Source organism: Gekko japonicus, unplaced genomic scaffold (assembly GCF_001447785.1).
Source record: "Gekko japonicus isolate JY-2015 unplaced genomic scaffold, Gekko_japonicus_V1.1 scaffold1934, whole genome shotgun sequence".
Classification (NCBI taxonomy): Eukaryota; Metazoa; Chordata; class Lepidosauria; order Squamata; family Gekkonidae; genus Gekko; species Gekko japonicus.
In genome coordinates this window covers 285235-307333 of record NW_015173729.1, presented here as the reverse complement: position 1 = coordinate 307333, position 22099 = coordinate 285235, and the positions used below count along the sequence as shown (strand labels likewise).

Sequence of the window (22099 nt, the reverse complement as noted above, 5' to 3'; positions counted from 1 at the left end):
TATTTTAGCTTAGCTTTTCCGATACAAAAAGCGAGTTTCACTTCAATGAAACTTAAAATGTAGATGACGGTTAATAAATAGCAAAAGCAAAATCACCAAAATGGTCTTAATGAAAGACTCCCCCAAGCAGTTAGCTTAAGTTCTGCCTCAATTCTGAATAACTGTGATTTAATTCTACAGGTATGTAACAGAATTTGTAAACCTAGGCAATGTTTCAGCTCTTCGAACTTTCAGAGTATTGAGAGCTTTGAAAACTATTTCTGTAATTCCAGGTAAGAAGTAAGTGGTGTAAGGTGTTAGGTCCCTTGTACCTCCCAACTGTTCCTTTTTATCCTGTCATTGTGTTTGTGTGTGAACTCCCCTATTACAGATATGTGACAGAGTTTGTGGACCTGGGCAATGTCTCAGCGTTGAGAACATTCAGAGTTCTCCGGGCATTGAAAACAATATCAGTCATTCCAGGTGAGAGCTAGGTTAAACACGAAGGCTGACTAGTTCCATTGAAGTTGAGTTCACAAGCTTAAGCCTCGTCCATCATTGCTTATGTTACTAAAAGGCAGGAATCAAAAGAATCAAATGATTCCTTGTCTTTTCAAATATAACAATTTTTTTCATTTGCAAATTCAGCCTTTGAGTTTAACAAAAAGATTGCATGAGATATCTACAGAATGTGCAGTCTATGCATTATATCTTGTTTGGGGGGTTGCTTTTTTCCCATTTTTTTTTTTGTGTTTTGCATTTAAAGGTGGCAGGTTTTCTCTTTTGTACTGACAAGCTTTTGTCAAAATGGCTTTTTTTGTTGACATATATTTTAGCACTTATTGCTTCAGCTCAGTTTTGAATTACGTTTTGAAAGCTATTTTTTTTAAAGCTGACTGTTTATATAAAGGAGGATGTTGCTTGGGAGCATATTGATGAATGTCCAGATGAACATGGACCAGGATAGTACTATTTACATAGCTTTTCTTCTCCAGCTATTTTAAGTAAACAGTTTTATTTTAATTTAGATGGTTGTGTTCTGCTTTTGACTATAAGAAGTCCTGTAGGTGAATTACAAATCAAGAATAATAGAACACAGTAATCACAATAAACATATTCAACATATGCTTAAATACATATTTGTAATAAACATGTAGCTACCTGAAAGTTTTCCTGAAAATAAAGCTAAACCAATATATTGTGGTCAATGAAAATTCAATCTTTAAATTAAGAGAAAACAAGTACAGGAAAATCTTATCAAATACTACAAGCAACTGATGACTGATAAAGCTTACTGTTTTAAGATGAAGTATGTACATTTAGTTAAATGTACACTGCACATTCATGAACAGGCGGGTTTTTGCTCCTCGTGCATTTTCACAAGTGTTGATGGTGTTCATGAAGCTTGAGTGTTCTACAGTAAGATGTGTTTTCTGCATGCAGTCTTTTTTAAAATGTTGGAAAGAATATTTGATACCTTTAAATACCTCTTTGGATCATCTCTGTTTGCAGGCCTGAAGACTATTGTGGGAGCCCTAATTCAGTCAGTGAAGAAGCTCTCGGATGTAATGATCCTGACTGTGTTTTGTCTGAGTGTATTTGCACTAATAGGGTTGCAGCTGTTCATGGGCAACTTGAGGCATAAATGTTTGCTCTGGCCTCCAGACAATTCTACTTTTCAGATAAACATTACCTCCTACTTCAATAGCACAATGGGAGAAAATGGTTCATTTGTTAATACAACTGTGAGCACATTTGACTGGGAGGAGTACGTTGAGGATGAAAGTAAGAACAAGTGATATAACCAGTATGTGCAAAAAGTTGTTTCATGAGTTTGTCATGTTGGGATAAATGTATCCAGTTAAAATAGGATTAAATCAAGACTTCAGTCTTTAAACCAAGTAATCTATTGAATCACTCAGTTTAAAAAGTTATATAGCTTATCAGGGAATGAGTTCTTTTTTACTCATTTAAATTACCTACAAAAACGATGAGCAACAAGTTCTGTTAGAAAAGACATTTCCCTCTTCTCACACTCAGGAGGGAATATCTCTTCATACTTGCTACAAGTACATTCATCATCTGCAAATAAACAAAGTATTTTCCCTTCAGAACTGTATTTATTCATATGTAAATGTATGCAGATTTAATCAACTATACCTTCAAATGAATTGCCTAAGATTTTTTCATTGTCTTCCCACTCAGATTAATATATTATATTCCATTAATCAATTGCCACCAGCCAGGCTAAATATGATTTGAATAAACAGGATAATAATCCTTAGCAATATGCATTCTTTCTTTTTTACTTTTTGCAGTTCTGTGATATTGTCTAATATTATATAATACTCAGGGGTCTTGTTGTAGAAAAAGAGCTGCCGGAGCTCATTAGCATAACTCATTAGCATAACTTATTTGCATATGCCACGCCCCCTGACATCACCGGAAGTGACAGAAGGCCACACCCCCTGACATCGGAAGTGTGTCAGAAGGCCTGGCTACTTACCCTCCTGCTTCATCCTCATTCCCAAACGGAATGAGGATCGAAGCAGAGGGCGGGGTAAAGAAGGGGGCGGGGCTTCACCACGTGACCGCCCCGCCCCCTAGAGGTTCTCTTCCGGAGCTCCGTACCTGAGAGCTCCCCCCCGACTAGAGCCCTGATAATACTAATACAGTAGTAATATAATATTATAATTGTAAGTAATATAACATAGTAATATAATATTGATAGTGCTTGGTTATGGTCAGCTACAATGATTTCTTCTTTTCTTTCCACAATTAGGTCATTTTTATGTTTTGGATGGACAACGAGATGCCCTTCTTTGTGGCAACAGCTCAGATGCTGGGTAAGCATTTTTATTAACCCACTGTATTCTGTATACATCCCATAAAAGCGTTCGTGTTCACGTGACTCTTTAGCACAAGTGCAATTATGCAATCTTTCATGTTCACATGACTCTTTATTGCAATTGTGCAATCTCAGCTCCACATGCATATTCCATTGCCTGACTACTGGGCAGTGATGTACCATGGGTGGGGCAGTGGGTGCACTCCACCCCACGTGCAGCTTGAGGTAGGCCCTTGAAGTAGGGCCCTTGAAGCCAGTGTCATGCTGCATCCAGCTGAACATATTTCTTTTTATTTTTAAAATGCAGTTCTGGCTGCAGCCACTAGGGGCACAGGGAAGTCTGAGCATAGCAAAAAGCACTCTAAGGTCAACTAGATGTCTTTCTCCTAGACTGAAGCAAACTTGCTTAACTGATCGTACAACCAAGCTAGCATTCTGATAGCTGCTACAGTAATTGCCATACTGCAGGTCATTTTCTCCAATACTCTAGCCTTTCTCTCTTCCTTTCCTTGCACCTCCCTCAACCAGATCTTGCAAAGCAGTAGTTAGGGTGTTCCAGCAAGATAAAACAACCTTTCCCTTAATTTATCTCCCTCTTTTTCACACATTTCGCATTCATTTCTGTCCCCTTTCACCTAATTCCCCCCCCCCCATATTCACTTTTTGTTCTCCTCATCCCTATCCTGCTTGGTGATAGCATGTATTTAAGAGTAGTATAGTAGCAAACCTTTGTTAATATTATGAACTGGGCTTGCTGGGTTTGCTGGACACCGTAGATTGCACTAGTTCTGCTGGGTTTCCAATCACCCCCTTACTTGGACTGTAATTCTGCGCTTGGCATCAGTTGACATTGCCGCAATGACACTGGGTTCTGCTGGGCACTCTGTGCTTGCACTGGTACTGGTGGGTACTCTGTATATTGCACTGCTTCTGCTGGACTTGCAAAAATGCCCTCCCCTTCAGTTTCTACTGCAGAGATTCTCTGGTTTGATTTTAGTTCTTTAGAAACAATGGAGGATGGGGGCACCTTCTTTGGGGGGTAGTGTGTTTCTGGTGAACATCCAGTCTGGTGAAGCTTGAGATCACTATTTTGTGATGCTTTGGCTAGTGTTAGTTAGCAAAAGTTAGTACAAAGGCAGACTCCTACCTCTCAAAAATGCCTTGTAGATGTTTGGGGTGGTCAACTCTAGGGTTTCAAAATGGAGAACAGAAGCCCTCCCGAGTGCCTGTGTAGAACATGAGTGGTGTGATGGATTTTTTTTTTTTGCCTTCAAGTCACAGATGACTTATGACAGACTGTAGGGTTTTCAAGGCAAGAGACGTTCAGATGTGGTCTGCCATTGCCTGCCTCCACATTGGCCTTGCTTAGTTTCTGAGATCTGACAAGGCTATTCTGGGGCTATCCAGATCAGGGCTAGTCTGAGAATAATGGGATTGGCCCTGGCCCATAGCCACAGTGGAGCTATTGGGGGCCCACAAGATTTTTTTGAGAAGAAGATTTTTTTAGAAGAATGGTGGGCTGCGCGCATGGCCCCCCGCTTCTTCTCAAAAGAACAGAATTTTACTTAATGTCATCAGATGTGGATTATAGATTAACAAAGGGAAAAGGGGAATTATGTCTCTAAAGATGTTATGAACGAGGCAATGGCTGGATACCTTTGAAGAGTATGGCTCTCTCTTTTTTGTTTTATATAACTCTTTAAAAAACAATAAACCTTGCCCATTAACAATGGGCAAGCAGAAAATAATAATAAAAAAATAAAGGTATCCTTTAAATGCTTTTGAGAAAAAGCAGGGGATGGCACGTTCCCATCTCCCTTTTTCCTGCAAGATCTAAAGGGCCCTCCAGCTGATCGGTGGGCCATGTGCTCCCTGCCAAACTTTTTAAATCTTGCAGTTGGGGAGGGAGAGGGATGGCCACTGGCTGTTGAGCTTCGGGGTGGATTGGAGCTGATATAAAAACAATGGCAGCCCCACCAGAAATCTTTTTGCCCCACAAGCCACAAAATCCTGCCTATGGCCCTGGACTGGCCCAAGATCACCCGGCAAGCTTCTATGGCATGAATGGTGACTCGATCCTAGTCTGACATTTTAACCGCTACACCATACTGGCTCTCGTGATGGAATAGCATGTTGGAATTTGAATCTTTTTTATTGGCATGATTATATATATACAAAGGTAAATAAATTTTTCACTGTCTGCTTTGCTTTTCTGGCTATTAAACAAAGTTTGAGTCCAGTGGCTCCACACATTGTCCTGCTGCTTCAGACCAACATGGCTACCCACCCAAAATTATTTTCTGGCCATCATTATTATTCATTTTATTTAATGATTATGACTGAAAATAATTTTTTATCTGGTCTATTGTAATTAATATTCTAGGTATTATCCTGCTTTTACAGCATTATACTGTACCTTTGTAATTCCACTTACGACACTTTTTATGGTATACTTTACCTTAGGCTGTTTGTTGTCTTTTAATTCTGTGCTATAGCATTGTTCATTTAATGTTTTATCCTATTTGAGTACATTGCTTTTGTTATGTAATTTCTCCTGAGTCTCGGGAGAAAGGCAGGCTACAAATAAAGTAAGCAAAAAGATAAATAAGGGATCCTTTTCACATGAAGGTTTTCCTATGGTTTGGGTGATGAACCACAGTGCTTTTTCTCCAGGCTTCTCATTTCCTTATTTTTCCATTTGCTGTCATTCTGTGGTTGCCTTGTCATTTATCCATGCTTTCTCAATGGGAACATTACCGTCTGTAGGACTCCTGAGCAATGTTCCCTCTAAGCTCCTCAGTGTTGTGAGCGAAAAAAGTTAGTAGCATTAAATTTTCTTTCATGGATAACGTAGAAGATTGAGAAATCAAAAAGCACTGGGGGAGAGGATGGCTTTCGTTATGAACGTGAAAGATAAGGTCCAAGAACCAACACATACATAGCCAGCTGCAAAAGAGAGAGTGGCTGTATTTCTGGTATGCCCATACAGGCATACCGTAGCTGAGTTTACATTCATGCTAGTTAAACTTCGGGAAGGGACACACTTTCTTATTAGTGATGTGTTCTCAGCTTTTAAATTCTGGCTGCACCTCCTCTATAGAAGTGAGCCTAATAGTCTCATTGCTTATATGCTATGAGAATCTCACCTATCAGATTGGTTGACACGTGTTGAAGGGAAAATTACACTGATGGGGCTCAGCATGGATGATTTGATCCTTCTTTCAGAGAAGTATGCTTTTGGCATGATTAAACAGCGATTGATCGATATAGAAATGCAAGAACTTAGAAGCCTTGCTACTGGGCATTGCTCTCCCATTCATTGGGGGATTTATCTTAATGGGTCGCTGCCAGAGTATTTTTCCTGTCTGATTGATCCCTATATTAGAAGGGTATTCACGTTTTAATGTCAAAAAAGTCAGAGAAGGGGTCACAGTTTTAATGTGCTCCCCTCAGCTGTGTTATATGTGAGATTTTAAAAAATACCATTCCCAGATAGGTTATGTCCCTGTGGGCTAAAGGAGATTGAAGGAACGGATCATGTACTTCTGACTCGTAGGTTTTACCAGGATTTGTGCGCTTATCACCTCGTCCCTATACTGCAAACCCTGGAGGGCAAATCTGAGGAAAGTAAGATAATGAACCTTCTAGCCTCAAGCAGGGCTGATACCATCAATGAGGTGGCAAACGTCCTTTACAGAGTGTATAGGAGGAGAAGTTCTTTTTTGGCAGAACGGGTAGTGAATTAACTGTTTTGCGTGCCTACCACCTCTGTACCTAAGGCTGCTGCTGCTTTTATGCCAATAAAGGTTTGTTGTGTTGTATGTGAATAATTTATACATTATAAGATAAAACATAATCAACTCAAATTTTACCCACCCCTTTCCACTATATTGGTAGTCTGGCCTCCAGAGAACAGGTCTACCCACCCCAGTCCTTTATATTGGTAGACCTGGTCTCAGACCATCACTCTGGACTGAGTCTTAGAAAACATATCAGCACTTGGGGAGGAGGGACCTCTTCCAGTCTACTTTGGGTTTTTTTTAGTGAAATATGACAACCAGCATTACAGGATGAGTATAACAGAAGAGGAACAATCACTGTCAGAATCCTGCCTAACCAAAGAAACAGGAAGTTGCTTAAATGATATCAACCTGCCCAAACTACTAATTTATTCAAATATTTATTTCCCACTTTTCCCTGTGACTCAAGGCAGCTTACAAATCATGCTGAAAAGCATAATGGGATGTGCAAAATAAATGGTCTTTTTCTTGCTCCTTTTTAGCCGATGGGGATCATTATAGTCAATAGGCCCCATAGGCTATTCTGCAAAAGTGTGATTCATTTCCAGAGGATGTTGTCTTGTTTGAAGGGTAAGAGATGAATCATCTTTAGTTGTGCAATTCTCTCTCAAAACTGAAGTTTGTAGCACAATACCCTTGAAACCCCCCCCCCCCCAATGGAAACTGTTGGAATACCATGAAACTACAAAGTGGTTTCATGGACTTCCAGACAGAGTTTGGGTCAATTAACTGAACTGACATTGCGTACTGAGACTTTTAAGCACAGTTCTGTATTGCGTAAGGTTTGCATCAGGTCCTGCAGAACAATGTCAAGCAAGAGATCTTATGCTTGCAGCTCTAAATGAATAGTTTGATATAGCTGGACACTAGCACCTTCAGTTAAAGCAACGGAGCATTTAGTGTCTGGATGACTGTGGTCAAGCCTGCAGAAGGTCCCAGTTCCCCCCAGGCCACCAGCAGGGAATGGGGGGGGGGGAGGATTGCCAGATACAAATTGGGAAACTCCAGGAGATTTGGGGATGGAGCCTGGAGCAGACAGTGACCTCAGTGGGGTACAATACCATAGAGTCCACATTCCAAAGCATCAGTTTTCTCCAGGGGAACCAATCTCTGTAGTCTGGACATGAGCTGTAATAATGGGGGATCCCAGGCTGCTTTTTCTCCAGGCTTCTCATTTCCTTATTTTTCCATTTGTTGTTCTTCTATGGTTCCCTTGTCATTTATCCATGCTTTCTCAAAACAATGCACAGAGAAAAGATGAGCAAGCCGCAGAAAGACAACAAATGGCAAAGTACGTCAGGAAGCTCAGAGAAAAAAAATTGGTGTGGTTCAGCACTCAAAAATCAAAGAAAAACCTCTGTGTTAAAAGTCCCAAGGTTCGCCTGTGGCTCATGCGGACTCAGTTCATTCGAAACACAATTATGTATATACATACATGCCAAATTCTGTCTGATGATAAAAAGGGAAAGCTGCTCATATCTGTTCCATTGCATGGAGGAAAGTAACTTGCAGTGCAATGCTGATGGGAGTTGCCCCCTTCGAAGTCCATTGATTTCTGTGGCCTTGTAACTCTGTTTAGGATTACAGTGTGAGGCTGAAGGATGAAAATGGCATACACTGCAGGAAGGTATTACAGAAGCACTGTAGTCAAATTTAAACCTTCAGTTAAGTTCCCCTTTACCTTTGTGAAAAATCGTTGGTGTAACAAAATGTTTGTGCTTGGGCCAGTTGGAAATAATGGAATAATTATTCTCAAGTAAGCAGTATTTGCCTTCAAACCAGTATTTGCTTTACATATAATTGCTTCATGAGTGTTTAGCCTTGGATGCAATTGTATGTCTCATCATTAGTCCAGAAGTGTAGCTATGTTAGTCTGTAACAAAAATGACCGAGACTCCTATGGTACCTTCAGGACTAACAAGACCTATGGCATAAATTGGCCATGTGTTCCTCATGTGTGAATCTAGATTGCAGCTGGAATATTATAGAATGAATACGACCAGCTTTTTGCACAATTTCACCCAGTTCCCTTACATATGGCAACCCCCCATCCCACATGGCGTTTGTCTAGGCAAGTTCCATGATTGCCAGCATAGCCTTTTCGGATCCATGATTGCCAGCATAGCCTTTTTGGATCCATGCCTCCCTATTTCACCTTTGGAAATGTTGGCTTGGATCTACCCTCATGGTTAGACTGTTTGCTTTAAACAGAAATACAGATTATTCTTACAAGCTAATTGACAGGTGTAAAAAATGCAGACATTTTTGGTCACTCATAAGCTACCTCCAAGAACATCAAAGCAACTTCTGGTTTAGACGTGGCCTTACAAACATAGTTCTAACTGCAAAAATGGACCTGCATGCCAACTTCGACTCTCCCAGCAGCCTCTTCCTGTTGTTTCCCCACCCAATATTGTTAGATCAGCTGTTGCCCAATCACAGGCTTCTTGTGGAATAGGGTCCCAAAGATGTGTTGGCATATGCAACGTCTTTTGTACAAGAGAAGCTATTACAGGGGACAACATAGGGAAAAGCAAGTCAGATAGTGGGGAATCCACCAATGTGGGGATCCGGAGGACAGCCTTGATGTGGTCTGTCTCATTTCTCCAAGGTCGGGGACAAAGGGTTGTGTTAGGGGAGAAGGTCTCACCATGATATGTGGTGTCCCCCAGATGCAGTCCTCTCTCCAATGTTATTAAGCATCTATATGCACCCCCTTGCCCAGCTTGTGTGGAAGTTTGGGCTAGGGTGTCACCAGTATGCAGATGACACCCAGTTGTATCTGTTGATGAGCAAATGCTGCCCCAGATATTTTGGCCAAGGGATTGGAGGCTATGGTTGCTTGGCTAAAACAGAGTTATTCCGCCAGTCCTATGGCTGAGGGCAGCAGCAGTTTTCCATCCTAGACTGACCTCCTTCCTCCTTCCCTTCCCCTTTCCTTCTTGTCAGATTTTAGGATATTTATTTCCCTCCTGGGATAAAGAGCACTAGGTTGTGCCCCTTTTATACGCCATCTATTAGTTGTTATTAGTTGCTGTTATACTGTTGTATTATAGAATTGTTTAAATAATATTAACTGTATGGAGTGTTTAATGAATGCTGTTACCCTCTCTGATCCCTGTATGCAGGGGAGGGAGGGCTATAGATCACATGAATAAATGAAATGAATAAATCAAATAGGGATGTGGGTCACTTCTTTCTTCTGCTAAATGTCACTTTCTTGTTTGTCCCCAGAATTCAACTCTCAGTCTTCTTTCATGCTTCTTGTCAGGTTTTTGTTCTCCTCTCTTCTCACCAGCCATGTTAGATAGGTTGCTAATCTCTTCCTTTCTAAATAAACTACTTTGTTTTGTTTTTTTAACTGGCCCTGTTTTCCTGCGCATAAAATAGCCACTCTGATAACAAGAATGAACAGGAGGCCAATATTTCTGTCACAGGCCCTAGTGGGGTGGTTCAGTGCAGACACCATTTTATTGTTGTTGTATTTTAATTTTGTAGACAACAATTGAAACATAATTGCTTGGGGGAGGGGATAACAGCTCCGACCAAAACACATAACTTTGAAAACATCCCCAAAAATCCAAGTGAAAGGTAATCTAAAATCATGTTTAATATGCTCTTCTATTCCATAGCCAATGCCCAGAAGGATTTATGTGTGTAAAAGCTGGTAGAAATCCCAACTATGGCTACACAAGCTTTGATACCTTCAGCTGGGCCTTCTTGTCTCTCTTTCGACTGATGACTCAGGACTACTGGGAAAACCTTTATCAGCTGGTAAGGCTGTGCCATGAGGCAAGCTTAGTCCTGTCATAGTAAACCAGAGGTACACTTTTTGTCTCATCTTGAGTCCAGAGGCAGCTGTCTCAAAGATGCTGTGAATAGTTCATATAAGGGACAGAAAACATTAAGATGCCTGGTGTGTCATGCAGTACATTTTAACCCACTCTTGGAGTCCTTATGGTTCTCCCCCACGCACTTTTTGTCCTCACAATAATCCTATGAAAAGGTTAAGCTGAGAGAAAGTGCCTGGCTCAAGGTTACATGTGGAGTTTCGAGGCTGATTGAGGATTTGATCCTGGGTCTCCCAGGTAACAATTCTGTCACACTTGTCTCTCTGGTTCTGAATGCAAACTCTTAGTCTGGGGCAAAAGTAAGATGAATATGGATTTTTGAACACATACATAAACTAGTTAAAGAAAAAGGTTTTCCTGGCGTTTCTGGCTATTGTTTTATGGATTATTTCAAGGGGGACCATTTTCATTCATAATCTGTTAGATTAGATGTTTCTTGTTATTTTCTGTTTCTATAAACAGTTTATTTATAAGCTCTTAAAATTTGCCTTTTTAATTTTCTGCCTGAAAAACAATGAATGCAGATTTGCTGTGGTTTTGCACTCTAAAAATGATGAACAGGCAAAGATCTTTAGACTATAACTAATGGAGATCAAATGGATGAGACCGTGTTGTTTTGTGCCCTCCCCCCCTCCAGACCTTGCGAGCAGCTGGCAAAACGTACATGATCTTTTTTGTCCTGGTGATCTTTCTGGGCTCTTTCTATCTGATCAACTTGATCCTCGCTGTCGTCGCCATGGCCTACGAAGAACAGAATCAAGCCACCATGGAAGAAGCGGAGCAGAAAGAGGCGGAGTTCCAGCAGATGCTTGAGCAGCTGAAAAAACAACAAGAAGAAGCTCAGGTATCTTCCTTTTAGAAAGTGTAGTTGTGGAATTGGCTAAAATGAACTACCATAAGTTAGGTCTTACTAAATTTTATTTGCCATTGGTTGCTCTAGTGAAACAGACAAAATTAAGAACTTCTGTAAAGCTAACAAAAGAACGACTCTTCTGGTGGTGGAGGAGCTGCTATGGCTACTGTTTTAAATATTTATTAATTACCAAATGTGTGCTGGTCATGGGGCATATTTCAACATGCAGTTTCCCTCCATGGCTCCCCTTCTCTTGTCTACCTGAAGAAAGCTCAGACTAATTGAGGCCAATGTTCCCTCTAAGCTGTGGAGTCTTGTGAGGAAAAATTCTACCTTGTGAGCTACTGGTAGTTGTGAGTGAGGCTAAAAAACTGTGAGCTAGCTCACACTAACTCAGTTTAGAGGGAACACTGATTGAGACATTTGTGTGTCTCCTTCCCCAAGGGGGAATCCACTGGTCTAAGACAGTCCATCTAGAGTTCTGTAGCCTGTGTGGAATAACCACAAACCACTCGCCTTCCCTACTTTTTTAGCTAGTCTACCAGAAAGACCTGAGACCACTTCTGTGCCTTTAAAAGTGTCCCAAATATTAACTCCTACCTCCGTACAATGATACCTGTGAGCATGCAGCATTTCTACAAAAGAAGAACTCAATGGAGGCTCTGTTGATCTGCATACTGTTACCCCAGTGATTCTTACGCAGCAGGCTTGAAGTGGTTGTTGTATCATAGGAACTTTTTGGCTATTAAGGGCAATGATTTGCATGATGACAGAGAGGAAGTATCCTCAAGGTCAGAGTGTAGGACATTCAGTTAAATCCCAAGGAAAAACACAATTCCATTGCTGACAACCTCGCTATTAAGTTTGGGACCTGTTTTCAAGGAACTATACTTACCTGTTTGTTTACACTAAATAAGAGTGGACTAATCATTGGCATTTGTACTTCTTTACTTTGTGATTATGTAATTTTGGAAGATACAATGAATGTCTCTGAGATTATTAATGTGGTAATCTAACTAATGCTAATTCCCTGACACTGTAACACAACAGACGACAGCAGCTGTGGCTGCAGCATCAGTTGCCTCAAGAGATTTCAGCGGCGTGGGCGGCTTGGGGGAGCTCTTGGAAAGTTCTTCAGAGGCATCTAAATTAAGCTCCAAGAGTGCTAAAGAAAGAAGGAACAAAAGGAAAAAAAGGCGGCAGAAAGAGCTCTCAGAAGCTGAAGACAGAGAAGATACCGACAAATTTCCTAAATCCGAATCAGAAGACAGTATCCGAAGAAGTCGCCTGTCCTATGAAAAGAGGACATCACCTCACCAGGTACAGTACAATTCTCGTTTCAGCTGTAGTGTTCTAGTGTGGTGGTAGACTTCACTGCAGGTTACTATTGCTAGGTAATGTTTTTTGCAAGAAATGGGACAAAGTTTGTATTTTTATTGATTACTTATCTGTGGAACTGTCTTCCACCAGAAGCCTGCTAAACTGTGTTCTTACAGACTTTCAGAAAATTCATGAAGCGTTTTTTTAATACAGCCAAGCTATGCAAATAGAGATTGACTTGGATTGCAGTTTCTCCCAATTAATTGTGCGGAATAAAGTAAACAGAGTGTGACCTGGGCTGCTTTTGAGAGGGAGCAAAATGTACTTTTTGCTCCATTCTATGATATTACCAGTGACAGGGAGACCATAGGTTTAGCGCAAACCCCAGTGGTATTCCTGAGTGCATACCTTTTATTTTCTCCTGTATATGAACAGCTACCATTCTTTGCTATTGGTGGGAAATGAATGACTGAATCTGGGGCCAATGTAGTGGTGGAGAGCAAAGTCCCTCTGCTGGCAGTGGCTCTGTTGGAGAAGCAGTCTCATTCCTCCTCTCATCAGTGGAACTCCAAGTTTGCAGTTGGGTGTGGGGGGAGAGATGCTTCTGCTTTTTCCTCGCCTTTAATGCAGATGCAAGCAAGGTTAAGAAACATTCCTTTCCTTCTCATAGCCTGGAGGCTAGATTTGGCTTGGGGGCATGGGTAGGGGCAGAATGAAGTTTGGCAGAAGCAGTGACCTCAGTGCTGGTGGGGGAATGCCGGTTCTCCCACCCAGTCACTAGGGTTGCCTATTCCAAGTTAGTCTGAGTAATAGATCTGCTTGTGGGACATGATGAAGGCTGCTGCGGTGGCCCCTGACACCTCTTTTGCCTCCTCTACCACAGCCACGGCTCCTGTCACCAAGTCAACTGCCTTGCCTAAGGCCCCCCAACAGGGATGTCGTGCAGCAACGTCCCTGACGTGATGATGTCACACAGAAGTGATGTCATCATGTTGAGATGTCACACAGCGATGCTCTGCTTTTGGGGCAGAACTCCTTGGTTTAGGCCCCCCCAAAAAAATAGTTTTGCCCAAAATGCAGAGCATTGCCGCGCAACAATCCCAATGTGGTGATGTCACTTCTGCATGATGTCATCATGGGGGATGTCACACGATGTCCCTGCCCACCCCTGGAACACCCCTCAAATCCCTCCGGCAGCAAGCCAAAGGGACCTGGAAACCCTAATATGGCATAATGTTTCATGCTGATCTAAAGCAAAAACATGCTTAGTGAAAACAGAGACATTGACGTGTAGGAGAAGAAACCTGAGAGACAGGCAAAATATTAGAAAAGCTTCATCCATTGGGACTCTGTAGTTTTGGAGATCTAGGAGTCCTCCTTTTTATTAGGACCAACTAAAAAATTACAAAACAGTAAGAAAGGTTTTATCACCTTCCCTCCCCAAATTCTTTCTCAGGCTGGATGGAGATTCAGTGTAGCAAAGAAGGAAGGGGGAAGGGAAGAAAAAGATGTTTCAAGGCCTGAGGAAAAGTCCCAAGCGAATCTGCAATTTATAGCAGTCTTAAAATGGAGTACAGAGCTGCTGCACACAAATTCAATTATTTGGAGTTTGGTACAAACAGGTTACAAGTTGCATCGAGGATATTGGGACACAGAAACACAAAATGGTTACTCTCCTTTTGAAAAATATAAAAGCCAGCAGTGATTTGCATCAGTCCCCATATTGTGTGGACTTAATCCCAGTGTAATGAGTATACATCTGAAACAATGGTAAGGGATAAAAAGTAATTTCTAAAAAAACTTCACTTCAGTCAGTGTTACAAAGCTATCAAAACATCTCGTAAATGGACTGATTATGGGTATTGCTGCTACAGCATAATAAAATGGACCCCACTTCCTAATCGTTCTAAATTCATTTGAAATGATTTTTTAAACTGCTAAAGCTTAACTCCCTTATATATAAAAGCCGAATGGTGGTGGCACTTCTCTAGAACACTCCACACGCTCCAGAATTGGTTGGCGCCCTGGTGTGTCACTCAGAATCTCCCTCCCCCCCATAGCCAGTCAGAACACAGAGGTTATTTGCAGATGCAGCCTCATTGCCCTTTGCCTCGGAACACAGAGGTCGTTTGCATATGTGACTTGATTGGCTTTTGCCTCTAACATTCTAACACTTTGCTGTTCTGAGGTAAAATCTGTCCAATCTCCAGGTGAGGGCTGGCGATCACTCAGAATTACAACTGCTTTCCAGATGGCAGAGATCAGTTCCCCTGGAGAAAATGGTGGGCTCTGCTGAGGTGGCCCCCATTATGACAGCCAATGTGACGTAGCAGTCAGGGCTTCAGAGCACGGGAGAGGCTGCAGGTGTGTGTGGGGTGGAAAGCTGAAGAGTGAGGGGGAAATAAAGGTAGTTTATGATTGGCTGGGCAGGAGATAGGGTTGCCAACTCCAGGTGGGAAATTCCTGGAGATGTGAGGGATGGAGCCTGGAAAGGGTGAGGTTTCAGGAGGCGTGGGACCTCGGACAGGTACAAAGCCATAGACTCCACCCTCCAAACCTACCATTCCCTTCTGGGGAACCATCGTTGCAATTCTCCAGGTGAGGGCTGGAGATCACTCAAAATTACAAAAAAACAACAAAAGTTTTTGTTGTTGTAGTCTACTGCGTAATTACTATGCTGAGCATTTTAGTTGTGATTTTATTGCGAGCTGCCTTGAGTGGGTCTCTGGAAGAGGCACCTTATAACTACACTAAATAAATTAATAGTGTGATTAGAGTGTTATTATAATTGGGATTACTATAATATAATAATAATAATATAATCTTTCAGTTTATTGATTGCTCAATCCTGCAGAGCTTGCTGGCTCTGACCGATTTACAGTTACTCATTTTTCACGAGGGACTAACAATGCTTTGTGGGGTAAGGGAGGACAACATATATACATCTTAAATTGCACACATTCACAGCCGACGAGGGTTTCGTTCAGATGCAGATGAGACGTGATCTGGAACATGACTGACATGTCAATGTGAGGTTGAGAAGCTTGATCTTGTAACCATATAATTTGAACCAACAGGAAATCCAATCAGAATAGTCAAGAGAGTGAGTATTGCAGGTTTAAAGTATCCCAATCTGAAAGCAAAGCAGTCTAAAAGGCAGAAGTCAGTAAAACTTAATGTAAGGGTTGTTTTCTCCAGCTATGGTGATAGCTTTAATTATTCATGAGTGCTACTAATAAAATATGCAGAGAGGGAGGAAAGAATTCCATTAAGGAGTTTCTTGGTAGTGCAAGACTAGATGGACAACCAGCACGAATTGATTCCCCCCCCCTTTTCTCAGTGGTAATGTCACCATCCTTAGGTCTCCTGAGACTGAAAGCAGTAATTGATTAGGAGAAAGCAGTAATTGATTAGACAGCTTGATTGATAGATGGCAGATTAATAATATAACTTTAGTTAAATGGAACTAGCCTTTTGGTTTTTGACCAGTGGTTGCAACAGCTGGCTAGTTTTTTGCCCCCTTCTTGCCTCAGGAACCATCTCCACCATCCCTTATGTTGGAAGCATTCCCCGTGAGGATACTGTAGGGTGGTCATGACTACGTATAGGTGGTTAAGGGATATTCTGCAAAAGTGTGACTCATTTCCAGATGATGTTGTCTTGTCTGAAGGGTAAGAAAAGAATGGATCATCTTGAGTTGTGCGATTCTCTCTTAAAACTGGAGTATGGAGTTTGTAGCACAATACCCTTCGTCCCCCCCTCCCATAGAAACTGTCCTGTCCAGCGCAAGCTGCACTAAGCCAACACTTTCTAGGTATGAGTCAACGCACGACCACTGAGGAGAGCTTAAATCATCTTTATTTAACTTCACACGCATTCAGAAGATCATTTACTCACAATCAAGCTGATAGCTGGGTGGAAAGTTACATCTTGTGATCTAGGTCAGTTCTATAGCCGTGGTGAGAAAAGAAATGTGCTTCCCACTCCTTGCGGTAAGTGAAGATGGACAAAGAAATGGAAAAGAACAATAAAACTCCTATCTTCGCGCCTCTGAGCTCAGGAAATTACTCTTAATGAGCCAGTCAGAGGGAAGCTTCTGGGACCCCTAACTGAGAACTACAATTCCCAGATGCAACTACTCTTAAAGATACACAGCAGTTTTACTAAACTACAGTTAACACTGACTGGGGGCAACACAGAAACTGTTTGAGTACCATGAAGATACAAAGCGGTTTCATGGACTTCCAGACAGAGTTTGGGTCAATAAACTGAACTGACATTGCATACTGATACTTTTAAGCACAATATGGCATAAGGTTTGCATCAGGTCAAGCAAGAGATAATTATGCTTGCAGCTCTAAATGAATAGTTTGAGCAGTCAGTGTTCTGGATGACTGTGGTCAAGCCTGATTCAGATATGGTAGGGTTGTCGCTTTCCCCTAGGCCACCGGAAGGGAATGGACAGGTAGGGTTGCCAGATCCAGGTTGGGAAACTCCAGGATATTTGGGGATGGAGTCTGGGGCAGACAGGAACCTCAGTGGGATACAATACCATAGAGTCCACATTCCAAAGCATCCATTTTCTCCAGGGGAACCGATCTCTGTAGTCTGAACATGAGCTGTAATTCTGCGGGATCCCAGGGTCCCACCTGGAGGCTGGCATCCCTATGGGTGTGCACTTAGAAACCCTGGACATCTAGTTAGATTTCCTTTACCAGATAATTTAACTCCTACTGAGTACACCTCAGTAATGCTATAGGTTCGTTCTGGGTTTAGTACACAAGTAAAAATATTAGAGAGTCTCTGCTTCCATTCTAAGCTCGTTTGTTAAAGCATATAACCATTGCACTCTTAATATAAACTAAATCATCAAAGCATTATGCTCTCCATCCATCATTCTTATGTAGCTAATTAAACGAGAGCAATTACTTGATTCCATAAAGGTTTCTTACCCCAAAAGTAAGCAGGTCACAGGCGAAAATCCTCTTCTGAGAAGAAGCTCTCGATCAATACAACTTCCCCTATTAATAGGATTTTAGAATCATCTCCGAACAATAGAACATAAGAACATAAAAGACGCCAATGTTGGCTCACTCTGTCACACAGTGGCCAAAAATACCAGGTGCCATCAAGAGGTCCACCAGTGGGGCCAGGACATTAGAAGCCCTCCCACTGTTGACCCCGCCCAAGCACCAAGAAGACAGAGCATCACTTGCCCCAGAGTCCCTATCTGCTCCATATCTATATACTAATAGCGAAGGCGCCCCCTTGCATGCGGATACTTATTTCCGCGCATCGGGGGCACCTGGGGGGGAGGGAGATTTTCGTGCACACTTGGGGCAGTCCCCAGGTGTGCACAAAAATCTGAAAAGTTGGAAAAAATATCGGGGGGATACTTAAATCCCCCCCAAAAGTAACAGAGCGTCCACTGCACGTGGAGATTGAGTCGGGGGTGGAGGAGGCCGGGGGGGAACCGGTGGGATGGGGGGAACTTACCTCCTCCTGCTGCTTCCTCCTCTGCCTGATAAGTGTGCAGCTCCCTCCCCCCTCCCGCGAGTATCGCGGGTCCCGCCCCTTGTGCTTATCTAATTCCCTTTTGAAGTCATCCATGCTTGTCGCTGCCACCACTTCCTCTGGCAGTGAATAGCTTCCTGTCCCACTAGATAAGGGCCCACATTCTTGGCTTACTCATTATCTTATAACTTTAAACACCATACAAGGTTATCTTTAATTAGAATACCTTTTTAGAATATATAATATATGTTAGTTTGTTCTTGCTAGTTTTTATCTTAACAAACTCTATTTAAAAATAACGATTACAGGTTTCTCATACATATAATTGTCTTCTGGTCCTCAACCAAAGACTCCTGTCCTTGAATCATATGTGAAGTTGGACCTTCTTGCAATTTTCAGATGCTTCTGCACCTGGGGCTGAACAAACTGCATCTATTGATAATGTGTTAGATGGATTTTCATCTACACTAGACCATATAATTGTTGCTGCTTTGTGCTGATCCTCAAGGCTATTCTATTCTAGGTCTCTAGACTCCCTTCTTGGCAGGCTTCCCTGAGCGGCCATTTATGTGTGCAGCAGCATCCTCTAGGATTTTTTTCGGACACGTCCATCAATTGTTCCCCTGTATTTCTGGCCATATCCGTGACGCTGGTCACTGGCTCTTTTTTTTAAAAAAACTGAATGCTAACTATTCAATTCAATTCAAATACCTTTTATTGGCATACAATATTAAAAGCGTTTCCCAATAATACAATCCAAGAGAAATTATAAAATAGATAGTCGTGGCTATGTCAGGCCTAACTCAAGTTGTCACAAGTTAGATTTGACCATACAAAAGATGCCTGAATCATAAAATAAACTGGCATTCCAAACTTTTAAACTTAAGTTTTTAAACTTATAAATTAAGAATCATTAATATGATCAGGGTTACTCTTCCGTTTTATAAAACAATGGAGAAACTTAGCGGTCAGTTCAATGATCTCCAGATCTCGTGAAGCAAGGAGAAATTGTACCTTGATTCTATCCGATTGGCCTGCTACCAACCTAAGGGGGGCTTCTATACACTCCACTCGAATGTCATTTAACAATGCTAACTATTCTTGTTTTCCTCTCCCTACCCAGTCTTTGCTGAGCCTTCGTGGATCCCTGTTTTCCCCAAGGCGCAGTAGCAGAGCGAGTATCTTCAGCTTCAGAGGAAGAGCAAAGGATATAGGATCGGAGAATGACTTTGCTGACGACGAGCACAGCACCCTTGAGGACAATGAAAGCCGAAGGGATTCTCTGTTTGTGCCAAACAGATATAACAGCGACCGCCGCAACAGTAATGTCAGTCAGGCGAGTTTATCATCGAGGATGATACCACCACTTCCGGCAAACGGGAAGATGCACAGCACTGTGGATTGTAACGGGGTGGTCTCCTTAGTAGGCGGGCCTCCTACACTCACTTCGCCCCCTGGACAGTTTATACCAGAGGTGATCAATGGTCCTCTTTTTTACCGATCACACGTGCTGCCATGATTGTCATGAGTCTTACAAGGGAATCTCTGAACTTTGTGACTGTCCCTTTCTGTAGGTTTGCCAGCTCTGGGTGGGAAAATACCTGGAGATTTTGGAAGTGGAGCCTGGGGAGGGTGGGGATTGGGGAGGGGAGGGGAGGGACCTCAACAGGGTGTCATGCCGTAGAGTCCACCCTCCAAAGCAGCCATTTTTTCCAGCAACACTGATCTTGGTCATCTGGAGGGCGATTGTAATAGTGGGAGATCTCCAGGTGCCAGCTGGAGGTTGGCAGTCCTACCTCTTTTTTATATCTGGAGGGAAATCTCAGGTTTCCCAGACAGCTCTGCTGACATGCTTATATATCAGTTCTGCTTGTGTGCTTATTTTTGAATGGCACTTGGTACATGAAATAGTAAGACAAAGGTGTTAACAATTTCAAAAGATCAAGCAGTGGAGTAAGTGTTTGTGTGTATACAAAGTACAGCGTTTAAGCGATTCTTGAAAGTGCCCTTACCAGCTTGGAGGCAGACTAAAGTTTTCACAGGGTCCAGAACTTCTGCCCGCAGAGCACAATTTTTCTGCCTCACCCCCTCTTGTGGCAGCTCCAGATACCCCCTAAAATCCTATTCCTTTCCAAGATTTCCAGGGGCATTTTGGGCTGCTGCAGGAGGAAAGAGGCAGGAAAATCACACTCTGAGGGCAGTAGTCCATCGTGCCCCCAAAAATGTTACACTGGATCCAACCGACTGCGTCGTATCCAACCAAACTATTTTCTCTTTTGGCTCAAACTTGAGGAGAACAAGTCTGAGCAGAAGAACCCTATTCTTGCTCCTCTGCCATCTTGTTCATCTTGTGGATAGAGTTACTGGATTACAGCTACTTGCTTACCTGGGAGTAAGTCCAATTGGATGTAGTGTCACTTATGACTAAACCTGTGTAGAATTATGCTGCAATTCATCTTCTTTGATTTGTACATTTATAACTGACATAGGCTGTTAGAGTCATTTTTAGGTGTAAAACGGACAATTTTATTTTATTTCTGCATTATATTAACACCCAGTAAATTTAACTAAAGTGATAAAAGAAAGTGGCAAAACTACAACAGAGTGCCAAAGACCTTTTTGGAGAGAAAACTTTCATTTTCCTTCTGTTTGTTCCTTGCCCATACTTCCTTTTTATTGTCTGTTCTATTTTTACATTGTGACTTTGTTCTTTAACACCCTGGCTATATCTAAGTTCCTTTATTGGGGCATTGTTTTCTTGCATTCCTAGGGTTATTAAGACTCACATTGCATATTAGATTTTTTTAGGAGGACCCTTAAAATATTTAGAGGATGTATGCAAAATATAAATGTGAATAAAACAAATGTGTGGGTTGGATCCTGGTAATAATTTTTGCTAATGAAGGAGGGTAAATGAATTTCACCCTTCCTACTATAGAACTTCCGTTTCACTAACAGAAGTGCCTTCCATGCGTGGAAATTATTAGGGATGTGCAAGTTGGATTCAGAAATATTTGGGAGCACCAAATAATGTTATATTTAGAATAATCCTGTCCTTATATATAAAGCCATTTTCGCGTCCAACGTTCGATGCGCACCAACAGTGGTTGGCTGCAAGACCTGCCAGTCAGAAGACACTGGCTGGGTTGACTGGCTGCTTTGCGGAGTCCCGCCCATGTCAGCCCCGGCCAGCCTCCTCGCCTCACTCTGCTCTGATCCTCAGACACGACAGGACCATCTGCAGGGTAAGTGCAGGGACAGGCCCTCAAGGCAGAGGCAGGCGAGCCAGGGAGCTCTCCGGAGGTCTAATATGCAATGTGAGTCTTAATAACCCTAGGAATGCAAGAAAACAATGCCCCAATAAAGGAACTTAGATATAGCCAGGGTGTTAAAGAACAAATGTCTCCCTTGGGCTTCTCTGGCTGGGCTGCTTTGAAGCAGCCCAGCTGGAGAAGCCCCGCAGAGTCGCCATTTCCTCCCACCAGTCCTGCACCTTATCAGGGCCCTGCCAGGCCCACAGTCATCGGTCCCCTCTTCCCCCCTTCCCCCAGTCCCGCGGCTTCTCTGGGCCTCGCCAGGCCTGGGGTTGCCGCTTCCTTCTCCCCCCCGAACTGTCCCCGCGGCTTCTTTGGGCCTCACCAGGCCCAGAGTCGCCACTTCCTCCCCCCCGGACTGTCCCCGCAGCTTCTCTGGGCCTCACCACGCCCAGAGTCGCCGCTTCCTTCTCCCCCCCCCATCCGGGAGAAGCTTTCACTGGCCCCGCCCCACTTTGCCCACCCGCCCGGAAAGCCGGACAGATGGGAGAAGCTTTTTTAGGCCCCCCGCACCGCTTCTCCCACCTACCTGGCAAGCCGGACGGATGGGAGAGGCTTTTGCAGGCCCCCCTGCCTCCCCCCTTCTTCCTTCCTTCCTTCCTTCCTTCCTTCCTTCCTTC

At 42.7% G+C, this 22099-nt stretch overlaps 1 protein-coding gene across 7 annotated transcripts in view; it reads left to right on the top strand.

The window, feature by feature from the left end:
- The window catches only part of LOC107120658 (sodium channel protein type 2 subunit alpha), a 91400-nt gene that overhangs the window by 7880 nt on the left and 61421 nt on the right, over positions 1 to 22099 (top strand). Inside the window, exons 5-13 of one of the 7 annotated variants that reach the window (XM_015423415.1) lie at positions 181 to 272; positions 1492 to 1704; positions 2762 to 2825; positions 10260 to 10401; positions 11116 to 11322; positions 12382 to 12613; positions 13979 to 14002; positions 17616 to 17654; positions 19275 to 19639. In XM_015423415.1, coding sequence (XP_015278901.1) covers positions 181 to 272; positions 1492 to 1704; positions 2762 to 2825; positions 10260 to 10401; positions 11116 to 11322; positions 12382 to 12613; positions 13979 to 14002; positions 17616 to 17654; positions 19275 to 19639 — 1378 coding nt within the window. Of the gene's footprint in view, positions 1 to 180; positions 273 to 370; positions 463 to 1491; positions 1765 to 2761; positions 2826 to 10259; positions 10402 to 11115; positions 11323 to 12381; positions 12652 to 13978; positions 14003 to 17615; positions 17655 to 19274; positions 19673 to 22099 lie in introns of all 7 variants that reach the window. The other 6 variants (XM_015423416.1, XM_015423414.1, XM_015423411.1 and 3 more) reach the window with 6 other exon arrangements.